This window comes from Episyrphus balteatus, chromosome 4 (genome assembly GCF_945859705.1).
Source record: "Episyrphus balteatus chromosome 4, idEpiBalt1.1, whole genome shotgun sequence".
Lineage (NCBI taxonomy): Eukaryota > Metazoa > Arthropoda > Insecta > Diptera > Syrphidae > Episyrphus > Episyrphus balteatus.
Genome location: NC_079137.1, coordinates 51,243,398 through 51,265,339, shown reverse-complemented (window position 1 = coordinate 51,265,339; position 21,942 = coordinate 51,243,398). Strand labels below are relative to the sequence as shown.

At 29.2% G+C, this 21,942-nt stretch overlaps 1 protein-coding gene across 1 annotated transcript in view; it reads right to left on the bottom strand.

The window, feature by feature from the left end:
• The window catches only part of LOC129919100 (uncharacterized), a 133,642-nt gene extending 115,106 nt beyond the window's left edge, over window positions 1–18,536 (bottom strand). Inside the window, exon 1 of the mRNA XM_055999934.1 lies at window positions 17,019–18,536. Within this exon, the coding sequence (XP_055855909.1) occupies window positions 17,019–17,373 (355 nt within the window). The 5' untranslated portion in view covers window positions 17,374–18,536. The remainder of the gene's footprint in view (window positions 1–17,018) is intronic.
• Window positions 18,537–21,942: the final 3,406 nt, after the last annotated feature.

Genomic DNA, 21,942 nt, shown 5'->3' with positions numbered 1-21,942 from the left:
ACTTTTTAGGTCACTTTAAGGTATGTAAACTACAATGGCCAATGAAAATTTTCAAACTCATTTTGTGACAGTTTCTCCGATCACAAAATTTAAAATAATTATGCCGAAAGCCTATTTTTTGGTTTCAAAAACAATTTTTGTAGTTTTTTTAAAAAATTTTTACAAAAACAAATAGCGCTAGAATGAAATAAAAAACTTATTTGTAAATTTCCCACTTTTTCACTTTTTAGGTCATTATAGTTATGGCTTTAACATAAAAAAAACGTTGTCGTGCGAGGCAGTTGGTGTGGTAAAACTTTAAGAATTGATTTGTTTGATTAAAAAATATCGATTCTCACTTTCAAAGGGATGTTTTGCTTAAAATTTCACTGCCACACAGTACCACGGATTACCTTTTTACTACTGTATACTGTGAAGATCAACACCTGAACGCACCTTTAATAAATGTGAACATATCTTTAATCATTAATAAATACCTGAACGCATTCATTTAAATTTTTCTGGAAAACTTACCACAAATATCATTCCAACTGGAAGTGCGATAAATAACGCCCTCTCCCTTCCGGAAATTTAAACTTCTACAAGCTAAGACGAGAACCTACAATGGTGTGAATGACAAATTTGAGTGAAGTTGGTTAATGTTGAATGATTGAATGATGGAATTTGAACGAATGGATAATGAAACAGGTTGAATTGAATCGAAAAATGCAAGGTGCAAACACAATGCCCTTAAGGCGATTACAGGCGAATTTTAAACACAATTATCGATTTGTATGTGTACAATATCAGAAAGTAGAGATTTCAACGAACAAAATGCACCGATTTTTTGAAAAAAAAAACTGATATTTTGACACGAGAATTTTCGATTGAAAATTAGGGCATTTTTTGGATATTAAGTCAAAATAAGGTGAAAAATTAAATGTTTTAAACTAAAAAAATTACAGTATACAAATTTGTATGCCAAATTTCGTAGAAAAAGTTAAAATTAAAAATCAAAAACTTGTTTACATGAATTTTTTACATAAATTTTGAAGTTATGGGAAAAAATTGAAAAAAACCAAAGATGTAGATCTTTTTATTACTTTTTTCCAAAGGACTTGTATGGTTTTGCCGAAAATCAGGATAAACCACTTTTTACCATTAAAAACTCATTACTCCCACTTCACTAACTCGGATAACCCGTAATTTATGTTTCCCTTCATTTTGATCCTTTTCCAATTTGTTTCTTATCTACTGTTATTTTTTTTTTTTTTTGGTTTAAAAAATTATCAACTCTGGTCTAAAAGTAATAGAATTTATAGCAAATATATTTTAAGATTACATCCTATCAAAATGTCTATCCAAGTCAACTTAATTTTTTTGTTTTATTTTTATCAAACTAATTGACAAAATTTCTACGAAATGGGATAACGTTGTTTCTATTCAATCATTTATAATATGTGGTTTACATCCACAAGCGGCAGTCATTAACTAGATAAATTTGAAGCAAGGATATTTTGTGTTAGGTACCTACTCCTTCCATACCCATATAGTCCCTTCTCTACTGTCTATGTACACACACAAAACACTCATCCTACACACATACAAAACACACTCTGTCAACTCATGAAATTTTACTATAGACTAGTTACTTTACCTACCTATCTTAGAGGCTCTGAGCTCTGACAAAGTGCACTGCACTGTAATGCAATTTCCGCTTGCAACTAAAACAACGGCACTATGACGATAGTTGGATGGTGGCAGGCGGAAGGAAGAATAAAATTACAACGACGACGGAACAGAACGGAATGAAAAGCTAACTGAATATATGGATGAATTGTGGTGATGTGCGATGAGGAAAGGAAGAATCTGACTTTGCCTGGGAGGTAGGTAAGGTAGTTTGTGAAATGGGGGCAAAAGTAATTTACACTGTAATTGAGGATTAACCTGAATAAGAGGATGCGGTCACGGATTATAATTAACGTTAATATTTTACCATATAAATGTATATGTAAGGTATTTTCAGTTTAAAAAAAAAAATTATATGCAAATTGGATATAGAAGGCTCTTGCAAAAAAATGGAATTTCCTGCTGGAAAAAAAAATTTATATTATAATTTAAAAAGGCCTTGAACATTATTCTTTTCTCAAACACACATACCACAGAGTTAATTAGAGAAAATTCCTTCAACGTTAATATTTAATTCTGAATAAGCATATTGCGGTTTGCTTCTGCTTCTGCTGCTTATTCAGCTGATCCATCTTCCTCTCACTACTCTCGTTTTTGCTTTCGCTGCCATTGCCACCATCCAATTCCACAATGATGATGATGATATCTCTACCCTTTGCGCCTTTCCATTTCCACCCCATCAAAGTCATCTCATTAATGGCTTTACGAGTACCTACTTCTACCTCGCTGGTGTGTTGCTGGCTCACAAACTCAGGGATCAGGACTTCTTGGCATCTGTTCATCTTGTGAAGCTCTCTAATGACGTCACTTATCCTTGGACACAATTATTTTCATGCTCTGAAAGGATGTGTACATTTTATATTTATTCTACTTGCAACTCTTTTTTAATTTTTTTACTCATGTTGGTTAGATTTTGTTGTTGTTTTTATGTCCTTTTTATGTTTTTTCTATACACAACACACACATTGTGCAAAATGAGGTTAGAGGATGCACTTGCTGGTTCGGTTTGGAAACCATTTTCTTGTGGCTTTCAACTCTTCGGAGAGTCGAGTTGAGTTTGTTATTGTGTTTTGTGTTCATTGAAGAAAATATAGCAAAGTAGGTAGGTGTATTCTCAAGATGTTGGCTTTTGTTAAAACAAAGCAAGGTGCACAAAAAAAAAGCCAAACAGCGCCACTTGAAATTGAATTGTTCCCAAAGCAAAAGCAAGGACATAAGAGGGAAGGGAAGGTTCAGTACAACAAACTGTTTTGTGGCGGAAGTGTTTGAAAGAGGTTCAGGTCAGGGGGAAATAAATTTTCTATGCTTCTTGCCGTTGCCACCATCACATAAAGGAAAGAGAAACTTTATTTTTAGGTAGGTAGGCGAAACGAACAAACCCTTTTTTAAAGTGTGGCTACGTGTTTTGATTCGACTCTCTCTTATAGTTGGTAGAGGAGAGAACCTAACTGCGCTAAACGACTTTATAGCCGATGATGATGATGGTTTTCAGAATGAACCCATTTTAGCTTACGTAATGAAAGGAAACATAATTTTTGGGGAGTAGAAGGTAACCATACCTATATTTTCAACGCAAAATGCTTTTGTGAAGAGGTTTGTCCTACTTTATAGAGTTTAACTACTATACTCTCCCTCACCAGCATCCGAAGAGGTATAAAGTTTACTTATACCTCAACCAACCCTAGCTGTTTTGGGGAAAGGTATGTATTTTTTGAAGTAATGCAGAGACCCAGATTTCCATTTTGGAGTATCATTCCGGATGGGTATTATGCAGGTTGAGCGCTTTCGTGAAATTCTCAGAGTATTTTTTTTTTATGATCCACGGAAGAGAGTTTTAATAACAATTAACGGAAAAACTGGGTGCGATGGCTACCTCAAACGAAAACTTACTGCATTTTTACGAAAAAAAAACCCAAGGACGAGTCAAATAATTGAGACTTAAAGGATGGTTTGCATAACGCTGGAATGAAAAAAGAAAATTATAGACTTTTTCACGGAATATGAAAATAAGAATAATTCCATCAAGCATGTAACGAATGAATAGGGTCAAGCATGAGCTACTTATGAATTTCCTTGAGCACAGTCCTGCGATATAAAGCAATTACGTGATTTATAAAAATTAAGGAAAGTGCATTTCCACCTGGACGAATGGAATGAAACTTTTGTATACTTAAAATATTATAAAAAAAAAAAACTTTTTCATTTGATTAAGTTTAAGTAATTTTTTGTGTAATTTTTATATTTTTTAAGAACATAATAAAAATATTATGTTTCAGTTTTTCTGTAAGTTTCACGCTTTATATGGTTCTGAGATGGGAATTCAAAATATTTACATGGAGAAAGGGATAATTTTATCTCTGGTATATTTAAACATGATATAGTTGAATATACCAGAAATATAGTTAAATATACCATGTTTAAGGTTATCCTTGTATTATTTTCTATTTTAGGAACTTAAATATATTTGGAATTTGGAATAAAGATGAAAGAATTTATTACTTTTCTTTAGTATGATATTTTCATGAAGAATTTTCAGAAACATTTTTTTTCCATTTTTGTTTTTTTTTTTTTTTGTAACCAAGTTGTGTATTAATGTGATAACGATAAAATTTAATTCCATTGATTGAATGCAGAAATTTAAATCTTTAAAATTAATTTTAACATTTTATTGTAAGAAAAAAACAATTTATATGTAGGTATATGAAATTGTTATGCAATTTTTTGTATTAAGCTAATTCTTGCAAATTAAATTCATTCATTTCCAAATAAATTGGGCTAATTTGCAAATAAAATACACCCCTTTTGTAAATCAAATATTTTCCATTTTATTTGTTTGGAAATAAAAATTTAATACATAATATGAAGGGGAAATTGAAAAAAAATATTTAACAAAAGTTTAATTTTGTTTTATAAGGGAGTAAAATACATTCGTAAATAAATGAATAAAATTTGCAAAATAAGAGAAATAAATATTCAAAAGGACTAATTAAATTTACAAAGGGGTGAATTAAATGCGAAATCCCTGTTTTAATGTTTTAAAGCCAAGTAAAACGATGTTGGGTCAAGTATACAGATTTTTTGATTTAAAAAAAAATTGCTTTAAGTAGTGAACAATGAATAAATCTATCAAGTTTTCGACCTCGAAAAGGTTGAAAAAAAAGTCAAACAATTTTCAAAAAAAAAAAAAAATCAACGATGATGAAAAATGCCAAAAAAGTTCTCTATTCTGTCTAATCTCTCTGTCTGTATATACCTTGATAATACAGTCAAATAAGGAGAAAAAAGGGGTAAATCTCGGAATGAATGTTAGTAGAAATTTTTTTTGCTCAATATCTTCCTTTTGCCATTCTATAACATATCTCAAAAGTCTAGAAAAATCTCATGTCCGCTTGTCGCGATTTCAAGGTCAAATCGCGAAATGGAGATTTTCAAAATTAGCAAAAATAGGCTATGGTATTATATACACATATGATACATGATTTCAAGGTATTTTTTAATGCTGATTCCAAAAAATCTAAAATCAAGACAATCTGACGTCTCTGGAAAAAGTTATACCTGTTTTTCATCTGTCAACTCATATTATTATAACAGTTGCAAACTTACTCCCGAAAAATCTAAGAAAATCTCATGTCCGCAAGTCCTAATTTTCTTGGTTTGAATATAAGGTGCTTGGTTTATATAAAGGTAAAATTAGGACTTGCGGACATGAGATTTTTTTAGATTTTTGAGGGTAGTTAAAGAATATCCAAACAAAGATTAAAATGAAAAAATTAGCCTATTAGCACTTATTCCTAAGATGAACAAGAATCTTCTTTAGTGCATATCCTAAAATTTGCCCCTCCATCAAAAAATACCATTATTTCGTAGGTATATATATTTTTTGTAATGGATTGTTTTGATTTTTAATAATGATGGATTCTAAAATCTTCATTCAAAATTTGGTTCATCTACCATAACTTTTAAGGGTTTTTCGGGAGTAAGTTTGCAACTGTTATAATAATATGAGTTGACAGATGAAAAACAGGTATAACTTTTTCCAGAGACGTCAGATTGTCTTGATTTTAGATTTTTTGGAATCAGCATTAAAAAATACCTTGAAATCATGTATCATATGTGTATATAATACCATAGCCTATTTTTGCTAATTTTGAAAATCTCCATTTCGCGATTTGACCTTGAAATCGCGACAAGCGGACATGAGATTTTTCTAGACTTTTGAGATATGTTATAGAATGGCAAAAGGAAGATATTGAGCAAAAAAAATTTCTACTAACATTCATTCCGAGGTTAAACCCTTATTTGACTGGATTATGAGCTACAGCCGATTTTCTTCAAACTTGGTAGTCAACTGTTGTAGGTGATTCCGTAGAGGGGAAATCAAAATTTGTTTGTAGGACAAAAACTAACGTTAGATATGTACCTGCTTTAAAACCGAAGTAGAAAAGTAAAATTTTTTCACAAAGAGGTCTAACAATTTTGATTAAAATTTATGTGTGTAACGTTCCAAATAAGACCCAACTTTTGATAGGTATGTACTCGTATATACAAAAAAAAATTTTGAATCGTTTTTAACGGTACCTGGCATAGAACCAATTTTATGGTTTTCTGAATATCTCTTACAAAAAATAACCCAATTTCAACGAAAATTTCTATACAAAAGCTTTTAAGTAACCGTAATATTTACGTTTTTAAAAATTTTCAAAAATAACATTTTTGGATATTTAAAAAAATATTTCAAAATTTATTTTTGAAAAGTCTAAATTTCGCGGTTTGAGCCTTAAATCGCGACTTGCGGGCATGAGAATTTTCTAGACTTTTGAGGTATGTTATAGAATGCCAAAACGAAGGTATTGAGCAAAAAAAATTCTATTAGCATTCATTCCCCTTTTTTCACCTTATTTGACTGTATTAAATATATTTTTCTTAGAATTCCTTTTCATAGAAGAAATTAGTTTTAATCGGACTTGTACGAAAATTAGATCTTCAAATGGCAAGTTCAAAATTGTTAATCATATTTAGTTTGATATCAATCTATAAGAGTTTTTTTACTTGCTCTATAGGGCAAGTATTGGTTTCGTGTAGAAAAAAAAATCGAGGTTTTAATCAAAACCAACATTACGATGATGGAGAAGATCAAAAAAGTGGTTTTCGTCATGCCGTCCGTCATGCCGTATTTTTTTAATATCTCCAATTTAACGCATATCTCCCATATAACGTTTTCGAGGTATTTCAAATTTCTCGAAAACGGCTCTAACGATTTCGTTTAAATTTGGTGTGCGCAGTACTCTTATTGATTCTAACAAAACTGCATTTTTAGTTTTTCTCAAAAAATGCGGAGAGCGGAAATATGGCGTTGCCGTTTTTCAAAAATTGACATGTTTTTTAAGTTCATATATTTCATCAAAGCATAAGTTAATTTTTTCAAAATTTACAGACATCATAGGTATTGAAGTGTAAAATGTAAAAAAAAGTTTTTCAAAAAATATTTAAAAAATTTAATTTTTTTAACTTTCGATTTTTTTTTTGTTTTTATTTTTTTTTTCTCCACAAAATCTTAAATTTCCCATAGATATTTAAGATAAAGATGCTTTGAACTACAAGAGCAAGTACGTGCGACCCAGTCGTGCATTTTATTTTAAATGGTTTGAAAAATATTAAATGTGTTTGTTTTTGGAATTTTAAATTGTTTTTTTTTTTTTTATTTAATAATAAAAGGTTAACCAAAAATTGTTTCTATTCACTAAATAGCTACATAAATCAGAAAATGAATAAGCTTGGCCAAATATTTTTATACCAGGTTAATTAAAATGTATTCATGGAGGATGTTTATGCTATGAAATTTTGTGTATGTATATTGGCTAACATAGACTTTTACCTACATAAAAAAATATCTTATTACAAGACAACATATTCATAAAATGTCATTTAATATTTCATTTTCTCTCTTTTATATCTTCAAAATGAGTGATTCCAACAAAATAATAGCAATTTACCAGACGTTCAAGTCCAAAATTACTTTTTCTAGAATGTCCTTATATTACGACATTTTCATGCAACAGCACAAAAATAAAATTCCAATTCCAAAATGACATCTTTTGTGACATAAATGTTTATCAAAATAAATTATTTCAAAACACATTACGAATACAACACACCTACCAACTTACAACAACCATACACCTATACAACATTCAAGGTACTTTAACCTTATTAAAAAATAACTGTCTGACAATTTATTGCTCTAAGGTACTTTTGCAAAAGACTTCAAAAAGGTAAAAAAAAAAACTGTCCCATATATCTGTTTGTTGGGATGTGTGTTAAAAGGACTCTGTGTGTGTGTGTAGTATTCCACTTAAATAAATCCATTTACTCCAAGAAAAAGATATGAGATGTTGCTGCTTGGGCACTTAAAATTTTTGCTCTCTCCTCTCGCATTGAAAGTTGTGTAATAAATCCAAGAACTGTCATGTTATATTGCAAAAACAAATCACACAAAAATGTTGTTATTAGAAAGATAGAGCTCTGACTTCAAGGTCTATAGAATATAAACAGAGGGTGTGGACATTTCTATAATACATTTTTTGGTTTTATGAAACAAAGTTTTTTTGGTTATGAAGAACAAAATTGTATATAAATAAATTATTATTGTGTTGTTTTTCCATTAAATAATACATCCCAAAGGCAAACATTGAGTTATATAAAAATTATTTAATGACTTTTTGTGGAAAAGTTATTGAGAGTAAAGGGAAGTTTGAGTTATTGGTAATTCAATACGAATGACATTTTTATTACCATTATTTCTTCTTTTTTTCTTCTTCTTCTGATTGAGTTTTAATATATTCTTATCTGTATCATTGGTTTGTGGTTACCTATAAATATAAATTTTTTATTTTTTTTATTTTTCTTATTGAAACAAACCAAGAATCATGACAATTTTGAAAAAAAAAAACAATAATTAAAGTGAGTGAGTGAACATTTTTTGATTGAAAATTACATTATGCAAATGCAAATTGGGAAAGGGTGGAAAGGACATCACATTCATTAATATCTGCTTCTACCTTTAGTCCTTTTTTTTTTTTGTTTGTCAGCTTCAACAATTTGATGTCAATTGACCCATAAAAATCAACTTTGCATCTTTTCAGGTGACTTAACATTTAAAATTCCGAATCCTAGCATTAATATGTAAATTTCAATTTGTATATCAAATGAGGTCCAGAGTAAAATATTAACTCTCACAGCAACAACAAAAAAAAGGACACGAAAAATAAAAAGCAATTCCACAAAACCAACGAACAAAACAGACAAAAAAAAATGAAAACAAATGAAATCAGAAAAAAATAAAAAAAAAAAGAGAAATGAAAGAAAATTGCCTAATTTTTCTTTTAATTTTTGTACTCCATTTTGATAGGGAATATTATTTTCCAGCAAAATGTAAAGTTACATTTTTTTTTTCGATTTGAATTTTTTTTTTCTGTGAAACAGTTTTTCCATATTACTAGGCCCTAAAATGGAATTTAGAACAGAAAACCCCCTCAAGAATAACAAAGCTAACAATCCATGAATATTAAGGATAGCATCATGATTCCCTTGTGAAATTTTTTTGGGGCTAAGGGAGACAAATGAACAAACAGATTCTTGCTCTTCATTGAAATGGCAAATGAAACAGAATGCCAGGATTCTATTATTATCATCAACCCAGAGGCTGGTTGTTTTCATTTTTTTTTTTGTATTTTTTGAGTTATTTTTACTTTTCTTTTTTTTGTTTTCTTATTAATCTTGTCTTTGTACAGTTTTAAGTCCAAAATAAACAAACAAACAAATACATAAATATATTCCCTTCGTAGAACTGCGTTGTGTTGGATTGTATAGTTGAACCCAAAAAAAAGCTCAATATATATTCTCAGAGAGCATATTAATTAGATTTAAGGATGTTCTGCACACAAGGATATATAATATATAAACCAATATACATACATTTAGTATTTCTATGTGAGAGAGACAGAGATTTGAGATTTGTTGTTTATCCTTGTTGTTTGTTGAGGATTTTGTTTGCAGACTGTTGAGTGGCAAATATTTAGAGAGTATTAGCTCAAAGCCATTGCATTTGTCAATTTAGTTGAGACGCGTTTAATAATTCTGAGTTGTTTTTTGAGGGGGGTTTGAAGAGGAAGCAAATAGCTATACTCTTTGAATAATATAGAGAAAAGAGACCTTTATAATGGTTTTGGTAATTTTTATCTATGTGTGTCTTTTGCTATTTTAAAGGATAAGTGGGTTTAAGTTTAAAAAAGGTCGGTCTAAGGTTATTGAATGGAGTTTTTAAACTTTTCAGACAGGAATCATCTTTTGCAGCTCTACTAGTTTGAGAACTTTTGATATATTTTTTTTTTTTTTTTTTTTTTTTGAGGACTTTTATCATGAATGGAAATATTAATTAATTGTATAGGTACCTGACCTTTTATCTATTGAATTCAGTGATGTTTGGAAAAATTCAATACTTCGAAGGCTTTTTCACAAAACTTTTTAGATCGAAAATCAACTTTGCGTGACTCAATTGTGAATTTTAATAAACCAATTTAAATGATTTTTTGTAAAAAAAAAAATTCCTCCAACTTTATGAAAGATAATAATTTATTTTAATTTTTTTTTTAAATATTTTTTTCATAATTTCTTAAGCAAAGATCAGAAAATAGTACGTATACGCCATAGTGAGCATTGATTAATTGGAACAAATAAGCAATTGAGCAAACAAAGAATTCACATTAAGTCTTTGTCTAAAACAAAAATACCCACATTTTTGTTGTTTTTTTTTTGTTGATAGTTTGTTATTTAAGATTCAAATGAGTAAGTAGTTAGAACTAAATTTACACTCTTATATTATATTATGGTAACACTTTATTTAAATTTTGTATTGTATTCCAGAAAACAATTAATGCAATAATTAAATCACTGATTAAAATCACAAAAACAATGTAGCTACCTTAAACAATTTAAAAAAAAAGTTGATAAAATTTCAAAACAGCTCGAAAAATTTAGTAAAAACTTTTCAAAATTTCAATGCTTTTCCAACTCTTCAATTTACGTTTATAGCCCAAGGCATATGGTTTACAATTATGTATACATGGAGAAATGAAACCATATAAAATTGTTGGCAGCGGGTCATAATTCTGCTTGTCAAAATTCTGTACGACAAAATTCTGTAGGGTCAAAATACTGTAAGACCATAATTCTGTACGTCATTATACTGTAAATACAAAATTCTGTACGTCAAAATACTGTATGAACAAAATACTGACTTGCAAAATTCTGTTTTGTAAAATTCTGTACGGCAAAATACTGTATTTTCAATACAGTATTTTTAAAGAAATTTCCTTTGATAAAAAAACACTAAATAGTAGCTTTAAATATAATTATTGACAGTAAAGTTGTAATTTTATACAAACATAATTATTAAAGTAAAAAAGTAAATCAATTCTAGGAACACAAATCTAGGAACTTTTCTTAAACATACATAATACATTTTACAAAATAAATGTCAAAATCAATATAAATTTAATTTTTTTTTTCAATCCGTTTTAGGTATGCAACGTGGTTTAATTCAGATTGTTTTTTTTTTTTTAAATAAGTTTAGTTTTGTTTTCTTTCTTTTTTTTCCGTAGCTCCAAATAAAGTACCTAGATTTATTGTTTTGATAATGTAAAAAAGTTCGCGCGCACTTTTTTACATTATCAAAACAATATTTTTTACAGCATTTTTACAGAATTTTGATATACAGAATTTTGATGTACAGAATTTTGAAATACAGTATTTTGACCAACCAGAATTTTGCTATACAGAATTTTGACTTGCAGAATTTTGTTCGTACAGCATTTTGCACATACAGAATTTTGACATACAGTATTTTGGCATACAGTATTTTGAATACAGAATTTTGCAACATACAGAATTTCGACCCCAACCCTAAATAAGTGGAATTCACTTAAATTCTTTTAAATTAATGGTGAACTTCATTTCATTTTAATGTGAGTTTTCATCTTAAAAAAACGACAAAAAATAAAAAATTCAAAATTATAGTCAGACTTTAGCTTTAGTTGCAGTTGATTATCATACGTATTTCTTATAGTGAAATAGGCTGACGGTAAAGCATTCGCCTAGCCAAAAAATCTTCGTGTTTTCTTGAATGTGATTATTTAGAAAAATACCCCAGATGGGAGCGGGTCATAATTCTGCTTGTCAAAATTCTGTACGACAAAATTCTGTGGGGTCAAAATACTGTAATACCATAATTCTGTACGTCATTATACTGTAAATACAAAATTCTGTACGTCAAAATACTGTATCAACAAAATACTGACATGCAAAATTCTGTTTTGTAAAATTCTGTACGGCAAAATACTGTATATCAAAATTCTGTAAAAATGCTGTAAAAAAATATCGTTTTGATAATGTAAAAAAGTGCGCGCGCACTTTTTTACATTATCAAAACGATATTTTTTTACAGCATTTTTACAGAATTTTGATTTACAGAATTTTGATGTACAGAATTTTGAAATACAGTATTTTGACCAACCAGAATTTTGCTATACAGAATTTTGACTTTCAGAATTTTGTTCCTACAGCATTTTGCACATACAGAATTTTGACATACAGTATTTTGGCATACAGTATTTTGAATACAGAATTTTGCAACATACAGAATTTCGACCCCAACCCACCCCAGATCTCAGTCACCGTTCAGGATATAGTGATAAAAATTAAATAATACAGATGGAAAAATAGAATCATGAAAACAATTTTTTTTGACTTAAAATTTCAGTTTCATTGCACTCGGGAAAATTTGTTTTGGTTCAATTTTTTTTTCATATTTTTTTTATGAACATCATAATTTATTGTTTTAATATTTTTCATAATAAACCTTAACGTTATAGCTTATTTTAAATAAATTTTAAATTCAGTCGTGAGTTTTATTTCAGTCCCCAAATTAATTGGATTACTCAAAATTATGAACATGTTGTGATAAAATGATTCTTTAATTAACAAGCTAACTGTTATTCTCTGAAATAAAAATAATAAGTTATGAAATCAAGTAAAATTTCTAGAAAAGAATAAACGATTGTATTCCTGAAACAAAACATTAAACAATAAACCTTCATCCAACCGCATATAATTGTATTATAAAAATCACTTCAAAAATTTCATTTTAATAATTTTGCGAATCCATAAATAAAATCAAAAATAATAATAAAAATTATTAAAGTATTCTGAGAACTAAAGGCACAACGGGACACTCTTGCCCGTTAAAAGCTTTTCATCGTGAATTGTAAATGGTGTGTTTTTTTTTTTTGCTTTACTCTAAATCATTTCCATCCACTCTGTGTTTGAGAATTATCCATGAAACAAATATAAAAAAATAAAACGAAACAAGTGAATTATAGATTAACTCTCAGCTTGTGTCCTTCTTCTCATACTTCCACACCATCACTATTTCCCTTTTTCCACGAAACTCTCAAAAAGTAGCAGCATGCTGAGATGGAAATATATATATATTCAAAATTTATTAAACATCGAGGTATAAAAGGTTAAAGATTGCACAAACAAACTCAGCGAATGTTATAGCTACATCCCATAAAATATAAATCCATACATATTGCCACTTCTACATTTCTGTAAATGTTATTACTTTCGTGATTGTCGTGATACTCGCAAGTTATACCTTTACAATAATAGTCTTTCATATTATACCCATGCTATATCCACATAAAATCCCCACTTTAAAGCATCAAGACTATCAAGGTTTTACGATAAATTTCAAAACATATCATAAATTCCGAATTTGAACTTTGAATATGTGGGGTTTTCGTGTTTTATACTCCTTGAATCCCAGAATCCCAGGAATTCTCTTCTTCAAATGCTCTAAATTATAGGGGTATCACACCACCATCGTCTGGCAACAAAGTAACAAAAGCTTATGGTGATGAGTTTTTGGGGAGTGGTAGTAGATTTCGAGGTGTGATGGGTGGTGGTAAATACTGTATTTAGATTTATTTCCTTTTTCTTGTTTGTGTGGAAGGAGGAAAACAGAAAGTAGGTATAAGTACTTTCCTTTACTAAACTGAAAATATTCAATTTTGAACTTCAATCAATCTTGACACTTGACAGTAATCCTATAAGAGGAATGGAACAAATAAAGTACTTTAGTAGACTGTGTTTGTGAAAGCATATGTCTAAGAGTTTTTGTTAATAAACATGGGTTCTCGTTCTGGTGTCGTTCAAAAATCATAAACTTTCACTGACACCATATTTATTTTGAGAATTATGATTATAATATTTTTTTGACAGCAAATGGATGGCGGTATATATTCAATAATAATATTTGTTTGATAGGAATTTGTCAAAGTTTGTATTTAGTAGAGAAGATACATTATAGAGGAAAATTCATGTTTCAGTTTAAAAACTTTTTTTGAAAATTTAATCCATAATATTAAATGCATATGCTTGCTCTTGTATATGTAAATGAATATTTGAACATTTCGAATTAGGAACTTTATTCGACGGCAGTGATTTTTAGCCATTTAGTTGCAAAAAAGTACTCTTTAAAATAAAAGAAAAATATTACGTATACGCCATAGTGAACTTTTTTTTAATTCATTCGAGAAATTACAAAAACTTAATACAGTGTTACCAGCATGTTTGTAATGGGATATTGGGGGGTTTTTGTAACGGTCAAGATTTAAACGTCATCGATATCCTTTTGAAAGATGATTAGTTCCTTGCTTTTCATCGAAATTATTATTTAACTTTGACGTTGATGTTTAACAACAGCTCAGATATGAACGATAATAAGAGTCTTTAGTGGACGGGACAGTTTGAAGACCATTTAAGAAGAAGATATTAGTTCACAATATCTTGTCAAAGGAACGAAAGCCATCGACGAGATTCACTGCGATTGGGAAAGTTAACAATGGATGCGAGTTATTTTCATAGATGAGTACAGAATACATATGCATGCAGCCAATATCAAAGGCAATGTAGGCAAACGAGAATAGCACAATGCATTCTGACGAAGTTGAAGCCTATTAGGCAAAATCTTCTGTGATGGTAGTCAGTCATCTCAATAAAAGAGAAAATCGATCAGGATTTTTCGTCTTTTCTTTACACAAACGCTATTCTGATGGACCATATTACTACTTGTTCTGTATTGAAAGTAGTGGTTTCAAAAAAATGTGTTTTCGTTTTTAAATTTATCATCGAGCTATGAGCTTAACTAATAAATAAATTTGTTCTTTTAGTTCTTGAGTACAACCTGAAGTAATGTATATCTATACATTCGGGTACTCATTTTATCGTTACTATTTCAATCCCCAGAAAAATAATGTTTAGCAAAAGAAACATTTTTACGCACCAAAAAATTAAAAATGCATACAAAATATTCCACATACGCCACAGTGACCATACAAGATTAAACTTTCAAATTTGATAAATAATTTAATACCATTGCAGTAAAAACTTGAAACAATTTTGTTTAAATAAAGCAAAGATAATGGATTCAAAAAGTTCTTAGAAATATTTTTGGTGAAAGGGTGTTTTTTTTTTGGGTTGAGTTGTGTGTGAGAAATGTATCATAACAGTTGAATTAATTTTTATTAACTTTTAAAACTTGGTGAAAAAGTTTTGGTTGGTATAAGAATTAAGAATCAATGAAGTGTACAAAATTATCTTTAGTGAAAGGGTGTTTTTTTTTTTTTAAAGAAATGATGAAATTCGGAATTAGTAACACAAGAACTGGGAAAAAATTGTTACACCAATTAAAATTGGTAAAAATGTTTCATTTATAACAGAAACCAAGAACCCAAACAGTCTATACAAATATTTTATGTAAAAGGGTGTTTTTTTTTTGGAAATAGGGAATATCCGCGATAAGTCCGATAAAATCAATGTTATAAATGGTACCCTTACGAAATTCATTAAATATGTTCGCTTTCCCATTACGAATAAAAAATATTTTTCATGTGAAAGGGTGCTTTTTTTAGAGGTAGAGAAAATATGGGTATATTTGAAAAAGTGTGTAATACTATAGTAATATTAATGGAACCCAATTGAAATTCAGCAATTATGTTACTTTTAAGATAAGAAACAAGAATCTAAAGTGTCTATAAAAATATCATGGTTAAAAGGGTGTTTTTTTTTTTAGTGAAAAGAAAAATGATGGGTCACCCTTATGAAATTTGGTAAAAAGCAAAAATAAAGAATTTTTATAAAAAAAAATAATGTGCACAGAGAAAAATAGACCACATAAAATAGAACAAAAACAATAAGATTTCTCTATGGTTTTCATCCAAGAAGGAAACCTTATTAAAACAATCGGGTTTTCCTTATTGTTTTAAAATCTGCAAAAAAATAAAAAAAACGATGACCAGGCTGGGAATCGAACTGGAGACTTCAAATTATTAGTCGCCCACCTTACCACCTGAACCAACCTGCCATGAAAATATTGATCGCGATTTTTGTTCTAGTGCTAAGTTGCAAAAAAAATCAACTTTTCAGTCAAATTTTAATAAGATTTTCTCTATAAAAATAATAAGAAATCTCCTTAAAAAAACCTTATTAATCGTTGATTTTAATAAGATTTCCTTATGAAATGTATGGACGGTAAAACAATATGGCAATCTGTTAGTTTTTAGCGGGTCATATTTTTCTCTGTGTGGAAGGGTGTTTTTTTCGAAGAGACACAGTAAACTCTTTATTCTTGGTATTTATTTTGTTTGTTTTTTTTTTTTTTTTGAATAAAATAAAAAAAAAAGATAAACTACTTCCTACTCAATTGTAAACAAAACAATGCCATTGTCTTAAAATAGTTGGTATTAGTTTTGCTTAAAACATTTTACATGTAGATAAGATTACCAATACAGAATGTTTTTTATTTATTTTTTTTTTTTTCATTGATAAATCTTTATTATTTAAACAAAATAGGATTGAGAAAAAACAGAGTTTCGAAATAGAACCGTAATATTTTGACAGAAACGGTCTTAAAACATTAAAATTCGATGGACATCGAGCTTTTTTTGTGTGTTAAAATTATAAAATAAACAAAATTCAAACCTAAAAGTATTTACATGAAATAACACATAACAACTATCTCTTGTTAAATAATAAAATACATAAAAATCATTTTTTTCAGCAAAAAATAATAATTAATCATAATTATTATCAATTTTTTTTTTTCAAAAACACGTTTCTCGAGTATTATTGAAATTTTTCCTCTCCCGCAAATTATAAAATCAAAATCAACAATAACAAGAAACACAAAAAAAAAACTGAACTGAAAAAGCACACATTATTATTCCACTTACCTCTCTTTTGTGGCGGGGATATTGATGGAGAAATGCATTGCACAAGCGCTATAGTAACAGCTATCCATATCCAAAGAAATGTTATCCAAGAATTATTGTGTACTAGTAGACGACAGGACGAAGGCAATCTCCAGGTATTTCTACTTCTACTACCACGGCACTTTGAACTATTTTTGATAATAAATTTCCTTTTCAATTGAGAATAATTGATAGGCCCATCATTATTATTATTTTTACCACCACACAAAGGATAACAAATATTTTTTTTACTTTGTTGTCGACAAGGATATTGATTTTGAGGATTTTTACATAGAACACGTTTGGTTGATTTACTTGACGAAAACATAACAGACATGACGCAATATAAATTTAAATTGAACAAAAACAAGAGAATAAATTTATACACTTCCAAGAGATATCCTTCATTCCTTTTTTTTTTCGTTTTAAGGACGTGTTAGTGCGTGGAATAAAAAAAACCCTCTCAACACGGTTGGCTTGACCCACAAATATAGGTTTCGAACACTCGACGCGGTGTGGCAATGCCAACGACGACAACGGGCGACAGACAAAAACACGGCGAAAACTCTGTGTGAAAACCCAAACAAGAGAGAGGGGGAATTCAACTCTCGACTCAACTCGAGTATAATTTATATCGACGAAACTTTTGGCCCGGACAAGGATCTCCTTTTTAAACCAACATTCCACCAATATTCTATACAGAAAATATAAAAAAACCAAGGTAACCGTAACGAAACCGAAGGAAGAAATAAAAAAAAAATATTCAAAACGAAGAAGGAGCAAAATAAAGGACACTTTCGTCGGAAACGACAATACGCAGAGCACCGCAAGACAAGAACAAGACAAGATAGAAAGTGGCAGCAACAGCACCAGCAGAAAAAAGGGGGAAGATGTAGAAGAATTGAATCCTTAGATTTGGCCTTAATTTCGGTAATATGATTAATTTTTTTCTTTTTCTCTTTTTTCTACGGGTTTTTATTTAGAAAATGTTTTCCAAAAAAAAAAGAAAAATAGATCTCAAAAACAACAAGTGTAACACACAATCAGAGCTTAAATGACATAATGGATTCTATTTTGTTTCCTTTTTTTTCTATTTGTATTATTTTCTTTTGCTCTCTGTAAAATTGCAAGCTTTCGTTTTCTGCCATTCACTCTTCTACTTCATCATCATTTTTTTATTTCATTTCGCTTTCTTTTTCTTCTTTTGTATTTTCATGAAATTCATTGCTTTTAGCTTCGCACACACTTTAGAAGCTAGTAACGTTAGCTAAAATACACAAACACACATGAGACCAAAGACACGGGAAAGGGTGAATAGCATTTATGACTTTTTCTAATGGTTGTTGTTGTTGTTGTCAACAACCCTTAAGCTATTGTTGTTGTTTTTGTTATTATTAATATTGACGGATTTCATCTAATTTACTTGTTTCCATTTATATATAGACCCGACGATACAAATTGACGACAAAAAATTCAAAACACCTCTGACCGCAATGACCGTTCTTATCCAACTGAATCCGGTGACGGCGAGCAATAAAAGATTCGAGGTTCAAATTATTTGCTGGAGCTGCTGGAAATTGTTTTTTTCCTCAGAACTAGAACTTTTGGTTTTAGAAAAACATATGGAATGAAAGCTTTACTCCGGGGATAATAAATGGAGTCGGCGCAGTTCAATATAACGGTTATAATGGTATAATGGAGAATGTTTTGAAAGAAGAGTTCAACATTTTGAAGGGGAAATTACATAAAATGTGATAAAATAATCAGATGATTCTGTTAAAATGTTTTAAAGTGAGATAGGTTGGTTAATTTGGTGTTGAATCTTCTGTTTACCAAAAAAGTTAAAGAATTACTGGCAACTATAGGAGAAGTTACTGAAATTATAAACCGGACTTTTTTTTTTGTATTTTATTGTTCTTTGAAATCTAGATACAAAAATACTAACACCAAAAAAATAAAATGCACGACTGGATCGCACGAACTTGCTCTTGGGGTTGAAGTTGCTAGAATTTTTTGGAACTTTTTATAGGATAGAAATTAAGTAAATGTAATTATTGTAGACACTCGTAGGTATACATATAAAAACAAATTTTTTTTTTTTTAAATCGTTTTTCAAAATGATCAAACTTCATCTGAAATTGAATTGCCCTCCAAAAGAGGTACGCAATTTCAGTTGTTTTATTAAGATGTATTTTTAGAAAAAAAATTTCAAAATCGTTAGAGCTTATTTTGGAAAAAAATTTAAAATAAAACTGGTATGTCATTTTGTATAAATTACTAATCAACATCTAAAATCAAAATTTCAAAACAAAATCAATGTCCTGTTTTCGAAAATTTGATTTTTCAAAAAAAAAAAATTTCAAAATATTTTTAAAAATCCAAAAATTAGTTTTTTTCAAAATTTTATTTTTGGCTTATATTAAAATTATACAAATGCTTTCTTACAAAAAGTTTCATTGAAATCGAACAAGTAGTTTCGGAGTCCAAAACGCATTCAAGACGCATCAAAAACGCGTCCAAAACCAGTCCAAAACGAGTCCGAAATGCTTCCAAAACGCTTCCAATCCAAAACGTGTCCAAAACTTGTCCAAAACACGTCAAAAAAACATTTCCAATACGCGTCCAAAAAGCATCCGAAAATTGTCAAAAACGCGTCTAAAACACGTCCAAAACGCATCTAAAACTCGTCTAAAACGCGTCCAAAACGCGTACACTGAGGGAAAAACCGCAAAGTAAAATGTAATATGTTCAACGTTGATTTAATGTTAAAAAAAACTAACATGAAATAACTTTAAATTAAAATTGAAACAACTTAAGAAATTTTTTATTTTTGTCGGACTTCAGCTTTTGTAGCATTTTATCACTTTTATTTCCAACAGTGGTAAAGTATTCGCATAGTGACCCAAGAGTTGTAGATTCGATCCCCAGCGGCTGCCAATTTTTTCTTTTTTTTTTTAATAAATTGATAATTTTTTTCAAAGTTAAAACAACTTTGATTTAAAAATGTTTCATAACGGCAAACCACTTTAAACTTACGATGTTTTACTTTGATTTTAAAATTTTCGTCTTCAACGCAAAATCATTCTGAAGAATAGTTAAATCAATGTGGTTTTCGTTGATTTTAAGTTGTTTTTTCCCTCAGTTTATACCTACCTGTTGGGTATACCAACGTCCATATTTACCGATTAGGTATTGAATTTTTTAACATTTTCTTCTTTGTATGTGTGACTTTGAAATATATTCCTGTGCTTGTATCTATTTATAAAATCTATCGATTCCTAAACATCAATCTTGTTTCTATGACTTTTTGTTACTCTTCACTGCTTCTCCACCTTTTTCTAAATTCACCTTTATTTACCCTACTCGAATCTTAAATTTTTAGAAATTTTCTCAATAATAATGTTTGAAAATTAAATTTTCTAAAAAATTGTTAGGTAAATGTAAAAAATTTTTGTTATTGTAATTGCTTTGAATATTAAATCTGCAAACTTTAATCAAAACTGTTAGTGCCGTTTTCGAGTAATTTGCTATATAACTTGAAAAATTTGTAAAGGAGGTATACTTTCTAAGCGAGATATAAAATAATGTCAAAAATTATTATAAACTGACATGACAATAAATTACTACCGAAAAAATAGAAATTCATATTGAATACTCCCTGTTCCCTTTCCTTTCTTTCCATCTTCACCATTTTTCAAAGAGATAAATGCATAAACATTATTTCCCTTATTGAATTTTCAAATGAAAAATTACTCCATATACCGTCCGAGGCACAACCCACTTGTTTTGTGATGTTTATTTTTTTTTTTTTTTTTGTATTTTTATTTAACTTATATTGACTCAGATAATTTGTTAACAGAAACAAAATCAATCTTCTTTTGGTTTGTCAGTTGTAGTTGTATGGAAAATAACATTTATCAGCGAAGAAATAGAGTGAGGAGTGGTTTGTTTCTCGAGTAGCTTCCGGTTGTGTTTTTCTTTTCTTTTTTTTTTTTATTAATTCACAAAATATAAATAAAACGTTGACTTATATAAATGACATCAATTTGCAATGTTTGTATATTGCTTTTTTTTGCTTGAAATTCTTAAGGAAGAAACAATTTACCTTCTTAATTGAAATAATTAGCTTGAGAACAAATTCAGAGGGTTTTTTGCTTCTTTGGAGTACTGCTAGAAGGAAAAGGATTTTTTTTTTTTACTATTTGTACAAAATTAATTTCTTCCTTTGAGTGGGGGGTTGGGTCTTATGAAATAAAGTCATTTATTTTGATTTTTTTTGTTTTTTTTTTTCTAACCAGTACTTGGAAAAGCAAATGGAGAGAGATTGGAAATACTTTTAAGTTACCCAATCCTTAATTTGAGAAATTTTCAAAATTCGAAATTAGTAGGTACAGGTTAAATAGTACATAAAATCAACAACGTTTTGGGACCATTCAAAGATTTTTCTGTCTCTTCGAAAAAAAACACCCTTTCACATAATTTTTATTATGAAAACTCTTTATTCTTGATTTCTATCACTAATTCAACATTTTTAACAAAGTTCATTAGGGTGGCCCATCATTTGTGTTTTAATTTAAAAAAAAAAAACACCCTTTAAACCATGATATTTTTATAGACAGTTTAGGTTCTTGTTTATTATCTCAAAACTAACATACACAGAGAAAAATAGACCACATAAAATAGAACAAAAACAATAAGATTTCTCTATGGTTTTCATCCAAGAAGGAAACCTTATTAAAACAATCGGGTTTTCCTTATTGTTTTAAAATCTGCAAAAAAATAAAAAAAACGATGACCAGACTGGGAATCGAACTGGAGACTTCAAATCATTAGTCGCCCACCTTACCACCTGAACCAACCTGCCATGAAAATATTGATCGCGATTTTTGTTCTAGTGCTAAGTTGC